We start from the raw sequence: 17,339 nt of genomic DNA, 5'->3' as shown, positions 1-17,339 counted from the left end.
GACTGGAGGAGTGCCTGTGTAGTTCCTCTTTACAGGGGAGGAGGGAACAAGTGTGAATGTGGTGTTTTCAGAGGAATTAGCTTGTTAAGTGTAGTTGGGAAAGCTTATGGGAGGATCTTGAGTGAGAGGATTGGGAAAGGAACAGAGGGAGTATTTGGTGAGGAACAGTGTGGATTTAGGATGGGTAGAGGTTGTGTGGATTGGATCTTTGTGGTGAGACAGATATGTGAGAGGGCTGTGGGAGAGGGGAAGGATGTTTTTTGGGCTTTTATGGATCTGGAGGGGGTTTGCGATAGGGTAGACGGAGAGGCGCTGTGGGAGGTTGTGCAGATATACGGGATAGGAGGGGGGCTTCTGGGAGCTGTCAAGAGTTTTTATGAGAGTGGTGGAGCTTGTGTCAGGATTGGAAGTGGAGAGAGTGAGTGGTTCGAGGTGGGGGTGGGACTTCGTCAGGGATGCGTTGTGTTGCCCTGGCTGTTCAGCTTATGCATGGATGGGGTGGTGCGAGAGGTAAATGCAAGGGTAGTGGGTCAGGGATTGGAGATGGTTGGGGAAAATGGAGAAAGGTGGGAGGTGAGCCAGCTGTTGTTTGCGGACGACACTGCGCTTGTGGATCAGAAGAGGGATTGAGGAAGTTGGTAACAGAGTTTGGGAGAGTATGTGATAGAAGAAAGCTAAAGATAAATGTGGGTAAAAGTAAGGTGATGAGATGAAAAGGGGGGAAAGTGGCAGCAGACTGGAAGTGAGCATTAAGGGAGAGCGACTGGAGGAAGTGGATAGTTTTAGATACTTGGGTGCAAATGTGGCAGGAAAAGGTGGAGTGAAGGTGGAGGTAGAATGTAGATTGAGAGAAGCGAGTAAATGCCTTGGTGGATTAAAGAGTGTAATGAGGAATAGACATTTGGGAATGGATGCTAAGAGGAGACTGTATGAAGGAGTGATTGTGCCAACAGCACTGTATGGGGCAGAAACATGGAACATAAGAGAGGAAGAGAGAAAGAGTTTGAATGTGTTTGCGATGAGGTGTCTGAGAAGTATGATGGGGGTTACTAGGCTGGATAGAGTGAGAAATGAGGAGGTGAGGAGGAGAACAGGAGTGGAAAGGGAGTTGGGAGATAGGGTTGATGAAAGAGTATTAGAATGGTTTGGACACATGGAAAGAATGAGTGAAGAAAGACTAGTAAAAGAGGTATGGAAGGCAGATGTGGAGGGAGTGAACATGAGGGGACGTCCTAGGATGAGGTGGATGGATGGGGTGAAGGGGGCTTTGGGGAAGAGGGGAATGTCTGTTGAGGAAGGACGGGAGAGGACAGAAGACGGGTGAATGGAGAATGGTTGTATATGGATGATGTTGTGATGCATGAGGTGAAATGGGTGGGGGGATGGGGAGTGAGGTAGTATGTGTGAGCAAAATTTGACGCAGCCCGAAGGGATTTCTCCCCTTCTTCTCCTTTTATGCAATGGGGGAATAGAGAGGGGGGGTCGCCGATTTAATGAAGCGGCGTTGCTGTGGATGTGCTGTGTCTTGCGACACTGCTTCAGACCCAGGACAGTGGACAAGGTGCAGGGATGACTCGTCATCCAGGAGGTACTAAGATAAGAGGGAAGAGGGAGGGTGGAGGGGTGTGGAGTTTATTTAGGGATGGAATGGGTGGGAATGATTTTATGCCTTTTCCTTTTTGGCTACCTCCCTTGTAAGGGGGAAAAAGCCTTGGTATATGTATGTATGGTTCTGAAAAGGACCTAGGAGTAATTATCACTAAAGATATGTCCCAGACAAGCATATAAACAAAATAGTTGGAGAAACCTACAATTTACTAAGACCAATAAAGGTGGCTTTTAATTACTTAGATGAAGTAATACATACATACATACATATACCAAGGCTTTTTCCCCCTTACAAGGGAGGTAGCCAAAAAGAAAAAGGCATAAAATCATTCCCACCCACTCCATCCCTGAATATACTCCACACCCCTCCACCCTCCCTCTTATCTTAGCATCTCCCGGATGACGGGTCATCCCTGCACCTTGTCCACTGTCCTGGGTCAGAAGCAGTGTCACAAGACACAGCACATCCACAGCAAGGCCACTTCATTAAATCGGCGACCCCCCCCCTCTCCGTCCCCCCATGCATAAAAAGTGAAGACGGGGAGAAATCCCTTTGGGCTGTGTCAAATTTTGTTCACACATACTACCTCACCCCCCATCCACCCCGCCCATTCCATCTCATGCATCACAACATCATCCATATACAACCATTCTCCATTCACCCGTCTTCTGTCCTCTCCCGTCCTTCCTCAACAGACATTCCCCTCTTCCCCAAAGCCCCCTTCACCCCATCCATCCACCTCATCCTAGGACGTCCCCTCATGTTTACTCCCTCCACATCTGCCTTCCACACCTCTTTTACTAGTCTTTCTTCACTCATTCTTTCCATGTGTCCAAACCATCCTAATATTCTTTCATCAACCCTATCTCCCAACTCCCTTTCCACCCCTGTTCTCCTCCTCACTTCCTCATTTCTTACTCTATCCAGCCTAGTAACCCCCATCATACTTCTCAGACACCTCATCTCAAACACATTCAAACTCCTTCTCCCTTCCTCTCTTATGTTCCATGTTTCTGCCCCATACAGTGCTGTTGGCACAATCACTCCTTCATACAGTCTCCTCTTAGCATCCATTCCCAAATGTCTATTCCTCATTACACTCTTTAATCCACCAAGGCATTTACTCGCTTCTCTCAATCTACATTCTACCTCCACCTTCACTCCACCTTTTCCTGCCACATTTGCACCCAAGTATCTAAAACTATCCACTTCCTCCAGTCGCTCTCCCTTAATGCTCACTTCCAGTCTACTGCCACTTTCACCCCTTGTATATCTCATCACCTTACTTTTACCCACATTTATCTTTAGCTTTCTTCTATTACATACTCTCCCAAACACTGTCACCAACTTCCTCAATCCCTCCTCCGATCCTGCCCCAAGCGCAGTGTCGTCCGCAAACAACAGCTGGCTCACCTCCCACTTTTCTCCATTTTCTTTAACCATCTCCAACCCCTGACCCACTACCCTTGCATTTACCTCTTGCACTACCCCATCCATGTATAAGTTGAACAGCCAGGGCGACATAACGCATCCTTGACAAAGTCCCACCTTTACCTCGAACCACTCTCTCCATTTCTAATCCTGACACAAGCTCTACTACTCTCATAAAAACTCTTGACAGCTTCTAGAAGCTTTCCTCCTATCCCATATATCTGCATAACCTCCCACAGTGCCTTTCTGTCTACCATATCGTAAGCCTTTTCCAGATTCATAAAAGCCCAAAAAACATCCTTCCCCTTTCCTATAGCTTTCTCACATATTTGTCTTACCACAAATATCTGATCTACACAACCTCTACCTGTCCTAAATCCACACTGTTCCTAACCAATTACTCCCTCTGTTCCTCTCCTAATCCTCTCAATCAAGATCCTCCCATAAGCCTTCCCAACTACACTTAACAAGCTAATTCCTATGAAACTACTACATTCACACTTGTCCCCTTTTCCCTTGTAAAGTGGAACTATACAGGCACTCCTCCAATCCTCCGGCACTCTACCCTCTCTCCAGCAAACATTAAATAACCTCACCAACCAGTCCACCATCACTGTACCTCCTTTTTTTAAACATTCTGCATGGCATCCATCCAGACCAGGTGCCTTACCTGCTTTCATCATCTTAACAACTGCCTTCACTTCATCCTTCCTTATTTCTCCTCCATTTTCCTCACTCATCACTTTCATTTTCTTTGCATTTCCCACTGCAGCTACCTTTCCCTCCCTATCCTCCTTCACATTTAGCAACTCCCTAAAATATTCTACCTATCTTCCCCTTACTGCCTTCTCTTCCATTATCATCTCTCCATCTGCAACTTTTACCTTTTCTTCTCTACTTGATTCGCCTCCTCTTCCTCTCTTAATTTCTTTCCAAAACATCTTTTTAGTACTTTCAAAATTTTCTGTCATACTCTTACCCCACTTCACATCTGCTCTCCTCTTTGCCTCCTTTACCTTTTGCTTTACTTCTCTTTGTATCTCTCATATGACTCCCCCGTCCTATTTTGTAACCAATCTGTGAAAGCTCGCTTCTTCTCTTCTACAACCTTCTTTGTTTCCTCATCCCACCATTCACTACCCTTCCTTCTAATTCCTCCTGTCCTTCTTGTTCCACACACCATCCTTGCACACTTTGTGACTCCCTCCTTGAACCATCCCCATTCCTCCTCCTCCACACCTAACTCTACTCTATCCTTCAGTCCCTCCCACTCCTCATTCAGCTTCTTCTTGTACTCCTTCTCCTATTCCTTTTCATTTAAAGAGTTCACTCTAAGCACCTCCCTACCTTTTGTCCCTTTCCTCTTTCTCCATCTATCCTCCACTCTCAACTTACCTTCAACCAAAAAATGATCTGATATTCCCCCACCCTCTCCCCTTAGCACATGTACATCCTTAACTCTTCCTATCATAATCCTATTTACCACTACATAATCCATCAACGCTCTATCTACCACCCTTCCATCCACCACCCTCTCCCATGTGTACTTATGCTTGACTTTCTTCTGAAACACTGTATTTGCTATCATCAACTCTCTTTCTAGACACATTTCCACCATCAACTCTCCACTACGATTCTTTCCTGGAACTCCACATTTCCCAACCACTCCATCAATTGGACCATTTCCTACCCTAGCATTAAGGTCTCCCAGTACTATTACATTGACATTTCTCCCTAAATCCTCTATGCACTCATTTAAATCTATCCAAAAGGCCTCCCTTTCTTCTACACTCTTCTCACTGCCAGGCCCATATGCACTTACAAAGACCCACATCTCCTTTCCCAGTTTCACCTTCATCCACATTATCCTTGAGGAAACCTCCTTCCACTCCACTACACGTTTACCTATCTCTTCACTTACTAGAATAGCCACCCCTTCCCTCCCTCGCCCTCTCTTCACTCCTGATAACCTCCCACTTACACTCCCAAACTTACACTCCCCCTTCCCTTTCACCTTAGTTTCACTGAAAGCCAACACATCCAACTTTCTTCTCACAAACATACTACCTATCTCTTCCCTTTTACTCTCATCTGTACCACATCCACACACATTAAAAGCACCTTAGGGTGCTGGTCCGAAAACTCCCAGACCCAGATGAAGTAATGGTAAAAAAAATATTAGTTGCACTGATAAGACCAAGACAGTAGTACACTTCAACACTATAGACACCTAGTACAAAAAATAATACAAGGAAATTAGAAAAAATCCAAAAAGCAATAACAAAGATGGCACCAACACTTTCAAAATTGACATATGAACAAAGATTGTCTAAACTGGAACTACCAACCCTGGAACAAAGAAGAGAAAGAGGAGATCTATTGGCCATTTACATAATCATAAAAGGCATGGAAGACCTTGACAGAGAAGACTTATTAAAGTGGGATAAATGAAAAATACGGGAACATGAAAAGAAACTTAAAAAGGATACCGGGTAGTACATCTGAAAGAAAAGAAAAAAAAAAAAAGTTTCCACACAGAGTGGTGGATGTCTGGAACAAATTAGATGAAACAATAGTATGTGCAAACAGCATACAAGAATTTAAGAACTAGATGTTGTGAGATACGAAGATGGGTCACTATCAAACATAGCTCCCCTTCCCGTATAATACAACTAGGTAAGTACATATATCATTAGTTCGTCCACATTTGGAATATGCTGTTTCCTTACGGTCACTGAATCTCATTAAAGACATTGACAAATTGGAAAGAGTGCAACAGTGAGCCACAAAACTGATTCCAAATATAAAAAATAAACCATACAAAAATTGACTAAAATATATGAATCTGTTTTCCCTAAAAATGCATGGACTCATAGGTGACTTGATACAGATTTTTAAGATTCTAAAGGGAATTGACATCAAAAGTGACAAAATTTTCATACTGAATGAAAATCTGACAAGAAATAATGGTCTCAAACTGTCAGGAAATAGATTTAATTTGGAAGTGGGTAGAAACAACTTCGCCAACTGTGTAGTTAATGAGTGGAATAAACTTCCTGCAGAGGCAGTGCAATGTAGTTCAGTTCGAAGCTTTAAGATTCGTTTAGATAAACACCTAAACAAGATGCTGTGATGACTATCATTAATTTTATATTATTTATTTGTTTTTATTATTTGCTTGATTTTCATTTATCATTATTTATCTAAATTTATTATTATTTACTATCTACCTGTTTGATTATTATTTAACTATACATTTGCATTTATTCTATTTATTATTATTTATATTATAATTTTAATTTATTTTTTTATTTATTCATTATTACACATATTTTTTGCATCCGACCTAGTTATGGACCAAAAGGTCTCCTGTCTGCATGCTCCTCCTTTGTAATCCTTTGTAATCTTAACTCCACAGATGCACCTCTAGTAGCTTCCCAACATTTGTCTCAGGATCAGGATCTCAGGATCATCCTTGGCAGGTGCTAGTCATTGCTTCCCCTAAACCTATATGCTGACTATTATTTCTATGCACTACAGGTACCTGTTCACCTCTTAAGAGTCCATTAAATTTACCTCTGGATTATATTCTTCCAACAAACTCCCCCCAGTCAGATAATCCTTTGGTTCATACAGAATCATGTCTTCTGCCAAGTTTTCAACATTCTCCAAAGGATTCATTTCCTCAGCATACTCAAAGTCCAGCTGTTCCATCTTTTGCACTTCCTTGAAGATTCTCTCAACTGGGCCTACTTCTCTCAACATGGCAAGGTACTGGAATATCACCTGCAAAACCTACAATGAAATGAAGGTACAATCGATTACAATTTATCCTTTTATAAACATAATGAATTATCAACTGTGCACTAGCTTATTTACTTTGTTCAGAAAAAAATCTTGTCATTTTTATTTTTCTATTTTGAAAATATATTCCACATGAAGCAAAACATAATATATCCCTGTCATTAACTATGACAATTGAAAACTTTGAATCTTATGAACCCTCATGTGTGTTGTTCAATCACACCTATATCAAAAATAACATGTGGGAGGCTTCACTAAATTCAAACTGTCAGAATGAAGGAATGAAATATCATTTTCACCCCAAAAATTAAGAATTACAAAAAAATAGTACCAGTACATGTAATTCCTTTAAATAATTATATCCAATGTTCTAATAGTATTTACCTCTCTACAAAAGTTTCCCAAGCCCATGGTGATGTATTTTACGGTTCTCTGAATTATGTCAAAGTATTTAATTCAGTTTAGTCCTGTAGGGAATGTCACCACAGTGAAATGGTGAATACATAATCAATTCTAATAGTTGTGACATTCTTTATATATCTTATTCCAGTTGCTATCTAGCTGTGTTATGCAGCTTTAAGGGCAAAAAATAAATAAATACATACATACACCAAAGGCTTTTTCCCCCCTATAAGAGAGGTAGCCAAAAAACAAAGGCATAAAATACATTCCCACCCATTCCATCCCCACACACTCCACTCCCATCCACACCCCTACCTGCATCTCACCCACTGCCCTGGGTCAGAAGCAGTGTTGCAAGACACAGCACATCCACAGCAAGGCCGCTTCATTAAATCAGCGACTCCCCCCCCCACTCTATCCCCTCATGCAGAAATGGAGAAGACGGGGAAAAATCCCTTCAGGCTGTGTCAATTTATTTTTCACATATACTCCCTCATCCAAATCCCCCACCCACTCCCCCTCATGCATCACAGCATCATCCATACATAACTGTTCTCCATTCACCCCATCTTCTCTCTTCTCCTGACCTTCTTCAACAGACATTCCACTCCTTCCGAATGCCCCTTTTACCCCATCCATCCATCTCATCCTTGGTTTCACTCCTTCTACCTCTGCCTTCCACACTTCTTTGACTAATCTTTTTTCACTCATTCTTTCCATGTACCCTAAACATCCCAATACTCTATCTCCCAACTCCCTTTCCACTCCTGTTCTTTTCCTCACCTCTTCATTTCTCACTCTATCCAGCCTAGTCACCTCTATCATACTTCTCAGGCACCTCATCTCAAACACATTCAAACTCCTCTTCTCTACTTCTCTTATGTTCCATGTTTCTGCCCCATATAGTGCTGTCAGCACAATCATTCCTTCATACATTCTCCTCTAAGCATCTATTCCCAAATGTCTATTTTTCATTACACTTTTTAATCCCCCAAGTTATTTACTTGCTTCTCTCAATCTACATTCTACCTCCACCTCTACTCCTTCCTTTCCCGCCACATTCACACCCAAATATCTAAAACTATCTACTTCCTTCTGTCTCTCTCCCTTAATACTCACTTCCAGTCTTCTCCCCTTGTACATCTCATCACCTTATTTCTACCCACATTTATCTTCAACTTCCTTCTTTTGCTCACCTTCCCAAACTCTGTCACTAACTTCCTCAATCCCTGCTCTGATCCTGCTACAAATGCAGTGAAATAGAAAAGAAAATAATAATAATATCCAAGTTTACTTACTTTTTCAATGTTACTAAATCCAAGGTCAGTGAGCTCCACAGTGATGTTCATGATTGAGTAACATTGGTTTTGTTCAAATCCTGACTCATCATTACCCGAGTATAACCCAACAGCCCATACTCTGGAAACAAGACAAGCCAATAAGGAAACAGAGTAAAAATGCATCACTCTTCAGTTCAAATGTATTTCATAGATTTAGTTGTGACTAATATCTGACAATTCTATTCACACGATGAGAGTACCTTGGCATTAACAGATTTGACTGATAATAACTCAATTCTGTCTTGAATTTGACCCTAATTGAACATAGCATAATCATTTGGAGAACACAATGACCCAGTGGGTAAAGGAAGTGACCTGGCTAAGAGATGACATTCCCACAAGATCAGATCTGCTACTAACCAAAGAACCAGACATCACCAGCTCCTCTGCCCAATAGGAAAAAGTGACCATGTAACAACTGAATATAAGTAAGAGGATGATGAAATAGAGGCAGTAAATGAACCACACAGGCAAGGAAGACTCAATTTTGGGAAAGCAGATTTATACATGGTTGAAAAAAGTCTTTGAAGAAGCAAACTGGGAGGAGCTCATGAATACCATGGGAATATAGAAGATAGAAATCCTTTTTGACATTTACAACCTGTGAGTGAAATATTATGTGCCAAAGACTAATGGAAGGAAAAGGAAAAAGCAGAAACAGGAATGATTTAACAAAAGATGTGGGACTGAAGAAGAAGAGGGAAAAAAAACAAACAAAAAAAAAAAAAAAAAAAAAAAACAGGGACATGGCATACAAACATATACCAAAGGCTTTTCCTCCCTTACAAGGGAGGTAGCAAAAAATCAAAGGCATAAAATCCACTCCCACCCATTCCATCCCCACATACTCCACTCCCATCCACACCCCTCCCTTCCTCTTATCATGGCTCCTCCTGGATAACAGGTTATCCCTGTATTTCGCCCACTGCCCTGGGTAAGAATCAGTGTCACAAGACAGAGCACATCCATAGCAAAGTTACTTCATTAAGTCAGCGACCCCCCTCTCCGTCCCCTCATGCAAAAATGGAGAAGACAGGGAGAAATCCCAAATTCTGTCATTAATTTCCTCACTCCCTCCTCTGATCCTGCTACAAGTCCAGTGCGGCTGGCAAACAACAACTGGATTATCTCCCAATTTTCTCAATTTTCTTTAACCATCTCCAATGCCTGACCCATTACCCCTGCATTTACCTCTTGCATTACCCCATCCATGTATAAATTGAACATCCAAGGCAACAAAACACATTCCTGGCAAAGTCCCACCTTTACCTCAATCCACTCACACTTTCCATTTCTGATTCTAACACAAGCTCTACTACTCTCGTTAAAAAAAATTGACTACTCTGAAAAGCTTTCCTCACATCCCATATATCTATAGTACCCCCCACATTGCCTTCCTGTTTACCCTGTCATAAGCATTTTCCAAATCCATAAAGGACCAAAAAACATCTTTACATTTTCCTAAAGCTTTCTCACATATCTGTCTTACCACAAAAATCTTATCTACACAACCCCTACCTGTCCTAAACCCACACTGTCCCTCAATAATTACTCCTCTTGCTCTCCTAATCCTCTCAAGACCATTCCATAAGTCTTCCCAACTACACTTAAAAAACTGTTCCCTCTGAAACTACATTTACACTTGTCACCTTTTCCTTTGTAAAGTGGAACTATACAGGCACTCCAGTCCTCTAGCACTCTACCCTCTCTTAAACAAACATTGAATAACCTCAGTTTTTTTTTTTTTTTTTTTTTTTTTTTTTTATTATTATTATTATCCATTCTGCATGACACCCATCCAACCCAGGTGCCTTACCTGCTCTCATCATCTTGACAACTGCCTCAACTTCATCTTTCCTTATTTCTCCTCCATTTTCCTCATTCATCACTGTCATTTTCTTAGCGCTTCCTACTGCAGCTACTTTTTCCTCCCTATCCTCCTTCACATTTAGCAAATTCAATACTTTGCCCATCTTCCTCTTACTACCTTCTCTTCCATTATCATCTCTCCATCTGCACCTTTTACCTTGATTTGCCTCCTCTTCCTCTCTTCATTTCTTTCCAAAACATCTTTTTATTACTTTAAATTTTCTTATGATGCTCTTACCCCATTTCACATCTGCTCTCCTTTTGTTTCCTTTATGTTATGCTTTACTTTTCTTCTCTTTTCTTTGTATCTCTCATATGATTCCATCATCCTATTTTGTAACAAATCTGTGAATACTCGCTTCTTCTCTTGTACAACCTTCTTTGCTGCCTATTCCCACCACTACTACACTTCTATTTCCTCCTGTCCTTTTGATCCACACACCATCTTTGCACACCTTGTGATGCCTTGAAACATCCCCATTCCTCCTCCACTGCAACAACAGCTTCTGGCTACCCCAACTACCAGAGATACTCCTTGGCTTTCAGACAGCCATCAAGGATGACCTCAATGTGTCTGCAGCTCAAGCCAACAAAGATGGCTGCCGCCCGTGACGTCACGGGGGCTCGTGATAGCAACCGTGTGCCGTGTGATAAGAAAATTTGGGCTAGAGGTGCGCGATAGCAGCCAATTTGATGCACGATATAGAAATTGTGTCAACTTTTCAACTATGCGCGACAGCAGTAAAATGCGATAGCTGGGGGATAGGTGTATATATATTTTTTGTAGTTGTACATGAGTTCCCAGATTCTGTGAACTGGTTTCATCATGCTTTCTGTGTTTATTATTACTCAGAGTAACATACATACATACATATACCAAAGGCATTTCCCCCCTACCTGGGGGGTAGCCAAAAAGAAAAAGACATAGAAACCACTCCCACCCATTTCATTTCCTATATATTCCTCTCCCCTCCACCCTCCTCCCTCCCTCTTATCTTGGCACCTCCTGGATGACGGGTCATCCCTGCATCCTGTCCATTGCCCTGGGTCAGAAGCAGTGTCGCAAGACACAGCACATCCACAGCAAGGCCACTTCATAACTTCGGTGACCCCCCCCTCTCTGTCCCCTCATGCAGAAATGGGGAAGACGGGGAGAAATCCCTTCGGGATGCGTCTTTTCTTTTTTTTCTTTTTTTTTATACATACTTCCTCACCCCCCATCCCCCACCCACTCCCCCTCATGCATCACAGCATCATCTATACACAACCCTTCTCCATTCACCTCTATCTTTTGTCCTCTCCTCTCTTTTGTAATGCCCCTTTCACCCCATCCATCCATCCATCTCATCCTAGGATGCCCCCTCATATTCACTCCTTCCACCTCTGCCTTCCACACTTCTTTTACTAGTCTTTCTTCACTCATTCTTTTCATGTGTCCAGACCATCCTAATACCCTTTCATCAACCCTATCTCCTAGTTCCCTTTCCACCCCTGGGGTATTGGCTGCATGTTATTGTGGCAAAGTAGCATGCAGTTGATACTTTAGGGTCTATATGAGGAGCCCCTACGGACCAGACCCACACATCATTTTGTCCGTGATAGAGGAAAAATCTGTACATATAGAAATGATGACACTTTTATACTATGACTGTCCCTCCATTATGCTGTGCCCCAACCCTTTGATGCTGTCCTGTACCATTTCTCTGAGTATTCATTTTCTGTTTTCGCCAACCCTGTGGTGGGGGAAGAGAATGCTACCACCAAGTCTTTCCACTTGAGTCGTAAAAGGCAACAAAAAACAGGACAGGGATGGGATTAGGAGTCCTACTACCTGTAGCCCCGAAAGGGGACATTCCTAAAAAGAAAAGAAAAGGCATAAGAGGGTCTGGGAGTTTTCCAACCAGTACCCTAAGGTTTGGGTCTTTTAATGTGCGTGGATGTGGCACAGATGAGAGTAAAAGGGAAGAGATAGACAGTATGTTTGTGAGAAGAAAGATGGATGTGCTGGCTTTGAGTGAAACTAAAATGAAAGGAAAGGGCAACTGTGAGTTTGGGAGTGTAGCTGGGAGGTACTCAGGAGTGAAGAGGGGACGAGGAAGAGAAGGGGTGGCTATACTAGTAAGTGAATAGATAGGTAAGCGGGTAGTGGAGTGGAAGGAGGTTTCATCAAGGTTGATGTGGATGAAGGTGAAGCTGGGAAGGGAGATGTGAGTTTTTGTAAGTGTGTATGGACCTGGTAGTGAGAAGAGCGTAGAGGAAAGGGAGGCTTTTTGGGTATATATGAGTGCATAGAAGGATTAGGGAGAAATGTCAATGTAGTTGTATTGGGAGACCTTAATGCTAGGGTAGGAAATGAGCTAATAGACGGAGTGATTGGGAAGTATGGAGTTCCAGGTAAAAATTGTAGTGGAGAAATGATGGTGGAGACATGTCTTGAAAGAGAGTTAATGATAGCAAATACAGTGTTTAAGAAGAAAGTCAAGCATAAATACACATGGGAGAGGGTGGTGGATGGAAGGGTGGCAGATAGAGCGTTAATGGACTATATAGTGGTGACCAGGAGTATGGTAGGAAGAGTTAAGGATGTACATGTTCTAAGGGGAGAGAGTGGGGGAATATCAGATAATTTCCTGGTGGAGGGTAAAATGAGAGTGGAGAATAGGTGGAGAAAGAGGAAAAGGGCAGACGGTAGGGAGGTACTTAGAGTGAACTGCTTAAATGAGGAAAAAAAGGAGAGTGAGTTTAAGAAGAAACTGAAAGAGGAGTGGGAGGCAGTAAAGGATAGAGTAGAACTAGAAGTGGAGGAGGAATGGGGATGGTTCAAGGAGGGAGTCATAAGGTGTGCAAAGATGGTGTGTGGAACAAGGAGGGCGGGAGGAAAAAGAAGTAAGGGTAGTGAGTGGTGAGATGAGGAAGCCAAGAAATGTGTAGAAGAGAAGAAGCAGGCATTCATAGATTGGCTACAAGTTAGGATGAGGGAATCTTATGAGAGGTACAGAGTAAAGAGAAGGGAAGCTAAGCATAAGATAAAGGAAGCAAAGAGGAGAGCAGATGTGAAATGGAGTAAGAGTATGACAGAAAATTTTGAAAGCAATAAAAAGATGTTTTGGAAGGAAATTAAAAGAGAAAAAGGAGGCGAATCAAGTAGAGAAGAAAAGGTAAAAGGTGCAGATGGAGAGATGATAATGGAAGAGAAGGCAGTGAGAGGAAGGTGGGCAGAGTATTTTAGGGAGTTGCTAAATGTGAAGGAGGATAGGGAGGGAATGGTAGTTGCAGTGGGAAGCGCTAAGAAAATGAGAGTGATGAGTGAGGAAAATGGAGGAGAAATAGGGAAGGATGAAGTGAAAGCAGCTGTTAAGATGATGAGAGCAGGTAAGGCACCTGGTCTGGATGGATGCCATGCAGAATGTCTGAAGAAAGGAGGTACAGTGATGGTGGACTGGCTGGTGAGGTTGTTTAATGTTTGTTTAACCCCTTCCATACGGTGCCGCACACGTAGGCGTCATGGACTTAGACCTCGGTGGCAGCAACCAATGCCAGCCGTACGACGTGTCGTAATAATACTCGCATCATAAAATATAGTCACCGCTTATATCGATCGTTCTCTCTTCACCCGTGAATTTTGATAACCATAGAAAATGCGATTACAAAAGAATTAGAAAGAATGTCATTATGGAGGGGCGACTACAATAAATATAATCAAGACGCCGATATGGCAGCCTCGCGAATACACTCGCTCCCCATGACGCCTACGTGTGCGGCACCGTATGGAAGGGGTTAAGAGAGGGTAGAGTGCCGGAGGACTGGAGGAGTGCCTGTATAGTTCCACTTTACAAGGGAAAGGGGGACAAGTGTGAGTGTAGTAGTTACAGAGGGATCAGCTTGTTGAGTGTAGTTGGGAAGGCTTATGGGAGGGTCTTGATTGAGAGGATTAGGAGAGGAACAGAGGGAGTAATTGGTAAGGAACAGTGTGGGTTTAGGACAGGTAGGGGTTGTGTAGATCAGAACTTTGTGGTAAGACAGATATGTGAGAAAGGTATAGGAAAAGGTAAGGATGTTTTTTGGGCTTTTATGGATCTGGAAAAGGCTTATGACAGGGTAGACAGGAAGGCACTGTGGGAGGTACTGCAGATATACGGGATAGGAGGAAAGCTGTTAAGAGCAGTCAAGAGTTTTTACAAGAGTAGTAGTGCTTGTGTTAGGATTAGAAATGGAGAGAGTGAATTGTTTGAGGTAAAGGTGGGACTTTGTCAGGGATGTGTTATGTCGTCCTGGCTGTTCAATCTTTACATGGATGGAGTGGTGCAAGAGATGAATGCAAGGGTTGTGGGTCAGGGGTTGGAGATGATTAAAGAAAATGGAGAAAAGTGGGAGGTGAGCCAGCTGTTGTTTGCTGGCGACACTGCGCTTGTAGCAGGATCAGAGGAGGGATTGAGGAAGTTGGTGACAGAGTTTGAGAAGGTGTGTGAAAGAAGGAAGCTGAAGATGAATGTGGGTAAAAGTAAGGTGATGAGATGTACAAGGGGAGAGAGTGACAGCAGGCTGGAGGTGAGCATTAAGGGTGAAAGACTGGAGGAAGTGGATAGTTTTAGATACTTGGGTGCAAATGTGGCAGGAAAGGGAGGAGTGGGGGTGGAGGTAGAATGTAGATTGAGAGAAGCGAGTAAATGCCTTGGTGGATTGAAAAGTGTAATGAGAAATAGACATCTGGGAATGGATGCTAAGAGAAGGTTATATGAAGGAGTGATTGTGCCAACAGCATTGTACGGGACAGAAACATGGAACATGAAAGAGGAAGAAAGAAGGAGCTTGAATGTGTTTGAGATGAAATGTCTGAGAAGTATGATAGGGGTTACTAGGCTAGATAGAGTGAGAAATGAGGAGGCGAGGAGAACAGGGGTGGAAAGGGAACTCAGAGTAAAAGAGATCAAATAATACAGCAGTGACTTTATATTTTATGATGCAAGTAATGTAATGCATTGTGCATATGGTGGTCAATACTGTGCACAATAATTTGACTCATACTGGAGTGGTTAATGATTCAGCTAGGAAGTGGTATCTAACAGTAAAGGCTCTCTTGTTGAAGCTGGGCTGTATTCAAGTAAAAACTGAGCCTGCAGCATTTTATTGGTATTATGAAGAGGAATTATGTGGCATCTTCTTGATGCATGTAAATTACTTCCTCTGGGGAGGAACAATAGAGTTTGAAAAAATGATCATTGGCAAAATTGGAAGCAGTTTAAGATCAGTGAACAGAGCAGTGCTATTTTCAAATACACTGGACTAGATATTGTACAGAATGAACACAGTATCACAATTCATCAAAATGATTATTGTAAATCTCTAAAATCCATAAATGCCAGTGCTGTGAGAGGATTAAATAAGAACATGCAGTGTAATGAAGAAGTAGAGAGTCTGGTAGGCCAACTAGGGTGGTTATGTGCTGATTCAAGACCTGATTTATCATATGATGTTTTAGAACTTAGCTGTAAAGTGAATAACCCAGAAGTAGAAGATCTGTTTGAGGCAAAAAAGTGTTTAATGAAAGCCTGTACTTTTGAGAGTTTCCTGTACTTCCCAGTGCTAGGTGACACTCCTAAAAGGTGGTTGTGTATAATAATGCTTCCTATGCTAATCTTCCTAATATATTTAGTAGTGCTGGAGGTTTAGTAATTTTCCTTGAGGGGGAAAATGGATTTATTTGTCCTTTGTACTGGGAAACCAAGAAAATAAGAAGAGTTGTGTAAAGCACCCTAGCTGCAGAGACACTAGAAGCAATAGAGGCAGTGGATATTATTAACTTCAGAAGATGTTATTACAAATAGTATTTAATAATGTGAGTAAATTGCCTGTGGAATTCTATGTACAGTGCTTGACAAAAGTTCGCGGCACCTCAGCGAATCTAAACAAAAATGCACAAAAATGTAATTAATCATTATATTTATTGGATTTTTACTCAACTAATACTTGGTTGGGAGTCCTTTGCGCTTTAACACAGCCTCAAGACGACGTGGAAGTGAAGCAGCTAGGTTGTAGAGGGTTGTAGGCTCAAAATTATCCCAGATTTCCTGAATGGCTGCCTCGAGCTTGGGTATAGAGCTGACGTCTTTGCCTTGTAACCTCTTCTTTATAATGTGCCACAAATTTTCAATTGGGTTCAAATCAGGGCTATTACCTGGCCAGTCCTTTATAAAGTTCACTTCACAGTCGTTGAGCCAAGTAGTGATGGATTTAGCAGTGTGGCAGGGGGCACCGTCCTGCTGAAAAACTGTGGCACCTGTTTTTTCAAATGATTCAGGTAAATTTTCACACAGAAGCTCCAAGTACACGTTTTGGTTCACTTTTAAGTTCTTGGGTAACACTACTAATGACCCCAAGCCCTTGCCGCTGAAACAGCCCCACACCATTGAAGTATCAGGGAATTTGACAGTACCCTTGACGTACTGAGGGTCAAGCGGGTCACTTCCATGTCGCCGGTACACCTTTGCACCACGGTTACAGGTGACACTGAAGGTGGCCTCGTCAGACCACAAAACGTCAAGCCAGTCGTCCTCAGTCCAGTGAGAGTATTTCTTGGCAAATTCAATCCTTCTGGCTTTCTGCTTTTTGGTGACAAGTGGCTTAGCAACAGGCTGGTGACTCACGTACCCAAGCTCATGCACCCTTCGTGACACTGTCCTCACAGACACCTAACCAAACACCCCAGGGTTCTGTTCCTTCACTACCCTTGCTGTCCTACGAGGAGATGCCTCTAGAGTTCGTTTTATGATGGTATCTGCCCTTGTAGAAGTCTTTCTAGGGCATCCTGAGCGTGGTTTGTGAGCAGGCAAAATGTAATCTGGCAAATCTCTTGCACGTGCACACCACTTCCTCACTGTAGACTT

The 17,339-nt window shown here is 42.5% G+C and overlaps 1 protein-coding gene across 2 annotated transcripts in view; it reads right to left on the bottom strand.

The window, feature by feature from the left end:
• LOC143020628 (nardilysin-like) overlaps positions 1 to 17,339 on the bottom strand; it is a 252,330-nt gene that overhangs the window by 84,032 nt on the left and 150,959 nt on the right. For both annotated transcript variants that reach the window (XM_076177107.1, XM_076177108.1), the window contains 2 exons: positions 8,545 to 8,665; positions 6,617 to 6,835 (listed from right to left, as the gene is read on the bottom strand). In XM_076177107.1, coding sequence (XP_076033222.1) covers positions 6,617 to 6,835; positions 8,545 to 8,665 — 340 coding nt within the window. The remainder of the gene's footprint in view (positions 1 to 6,616; positions 6,836 to 8,544; positions 8,666 to 17,339) is intronic.

This window comes from Oratosquilla oratoria, chromosome 40 (assembly GCF_046742065.1).
Source record: "Oratosquilla oratoria isolate Oo_2021 chromosome 40, ASM4674206v1, whole genome shotgun sequence".
Classification (NCBI taxonomy): Eukaryota; Metazoa; Arthropoda; class Malacostraca; order Stomatopoda; family Squillidae; genus Oratosquilla; species Oratosquilla oratoria.
This window is presented reverse-complemented; position numbering and strand designations above follow the sequence as displayed.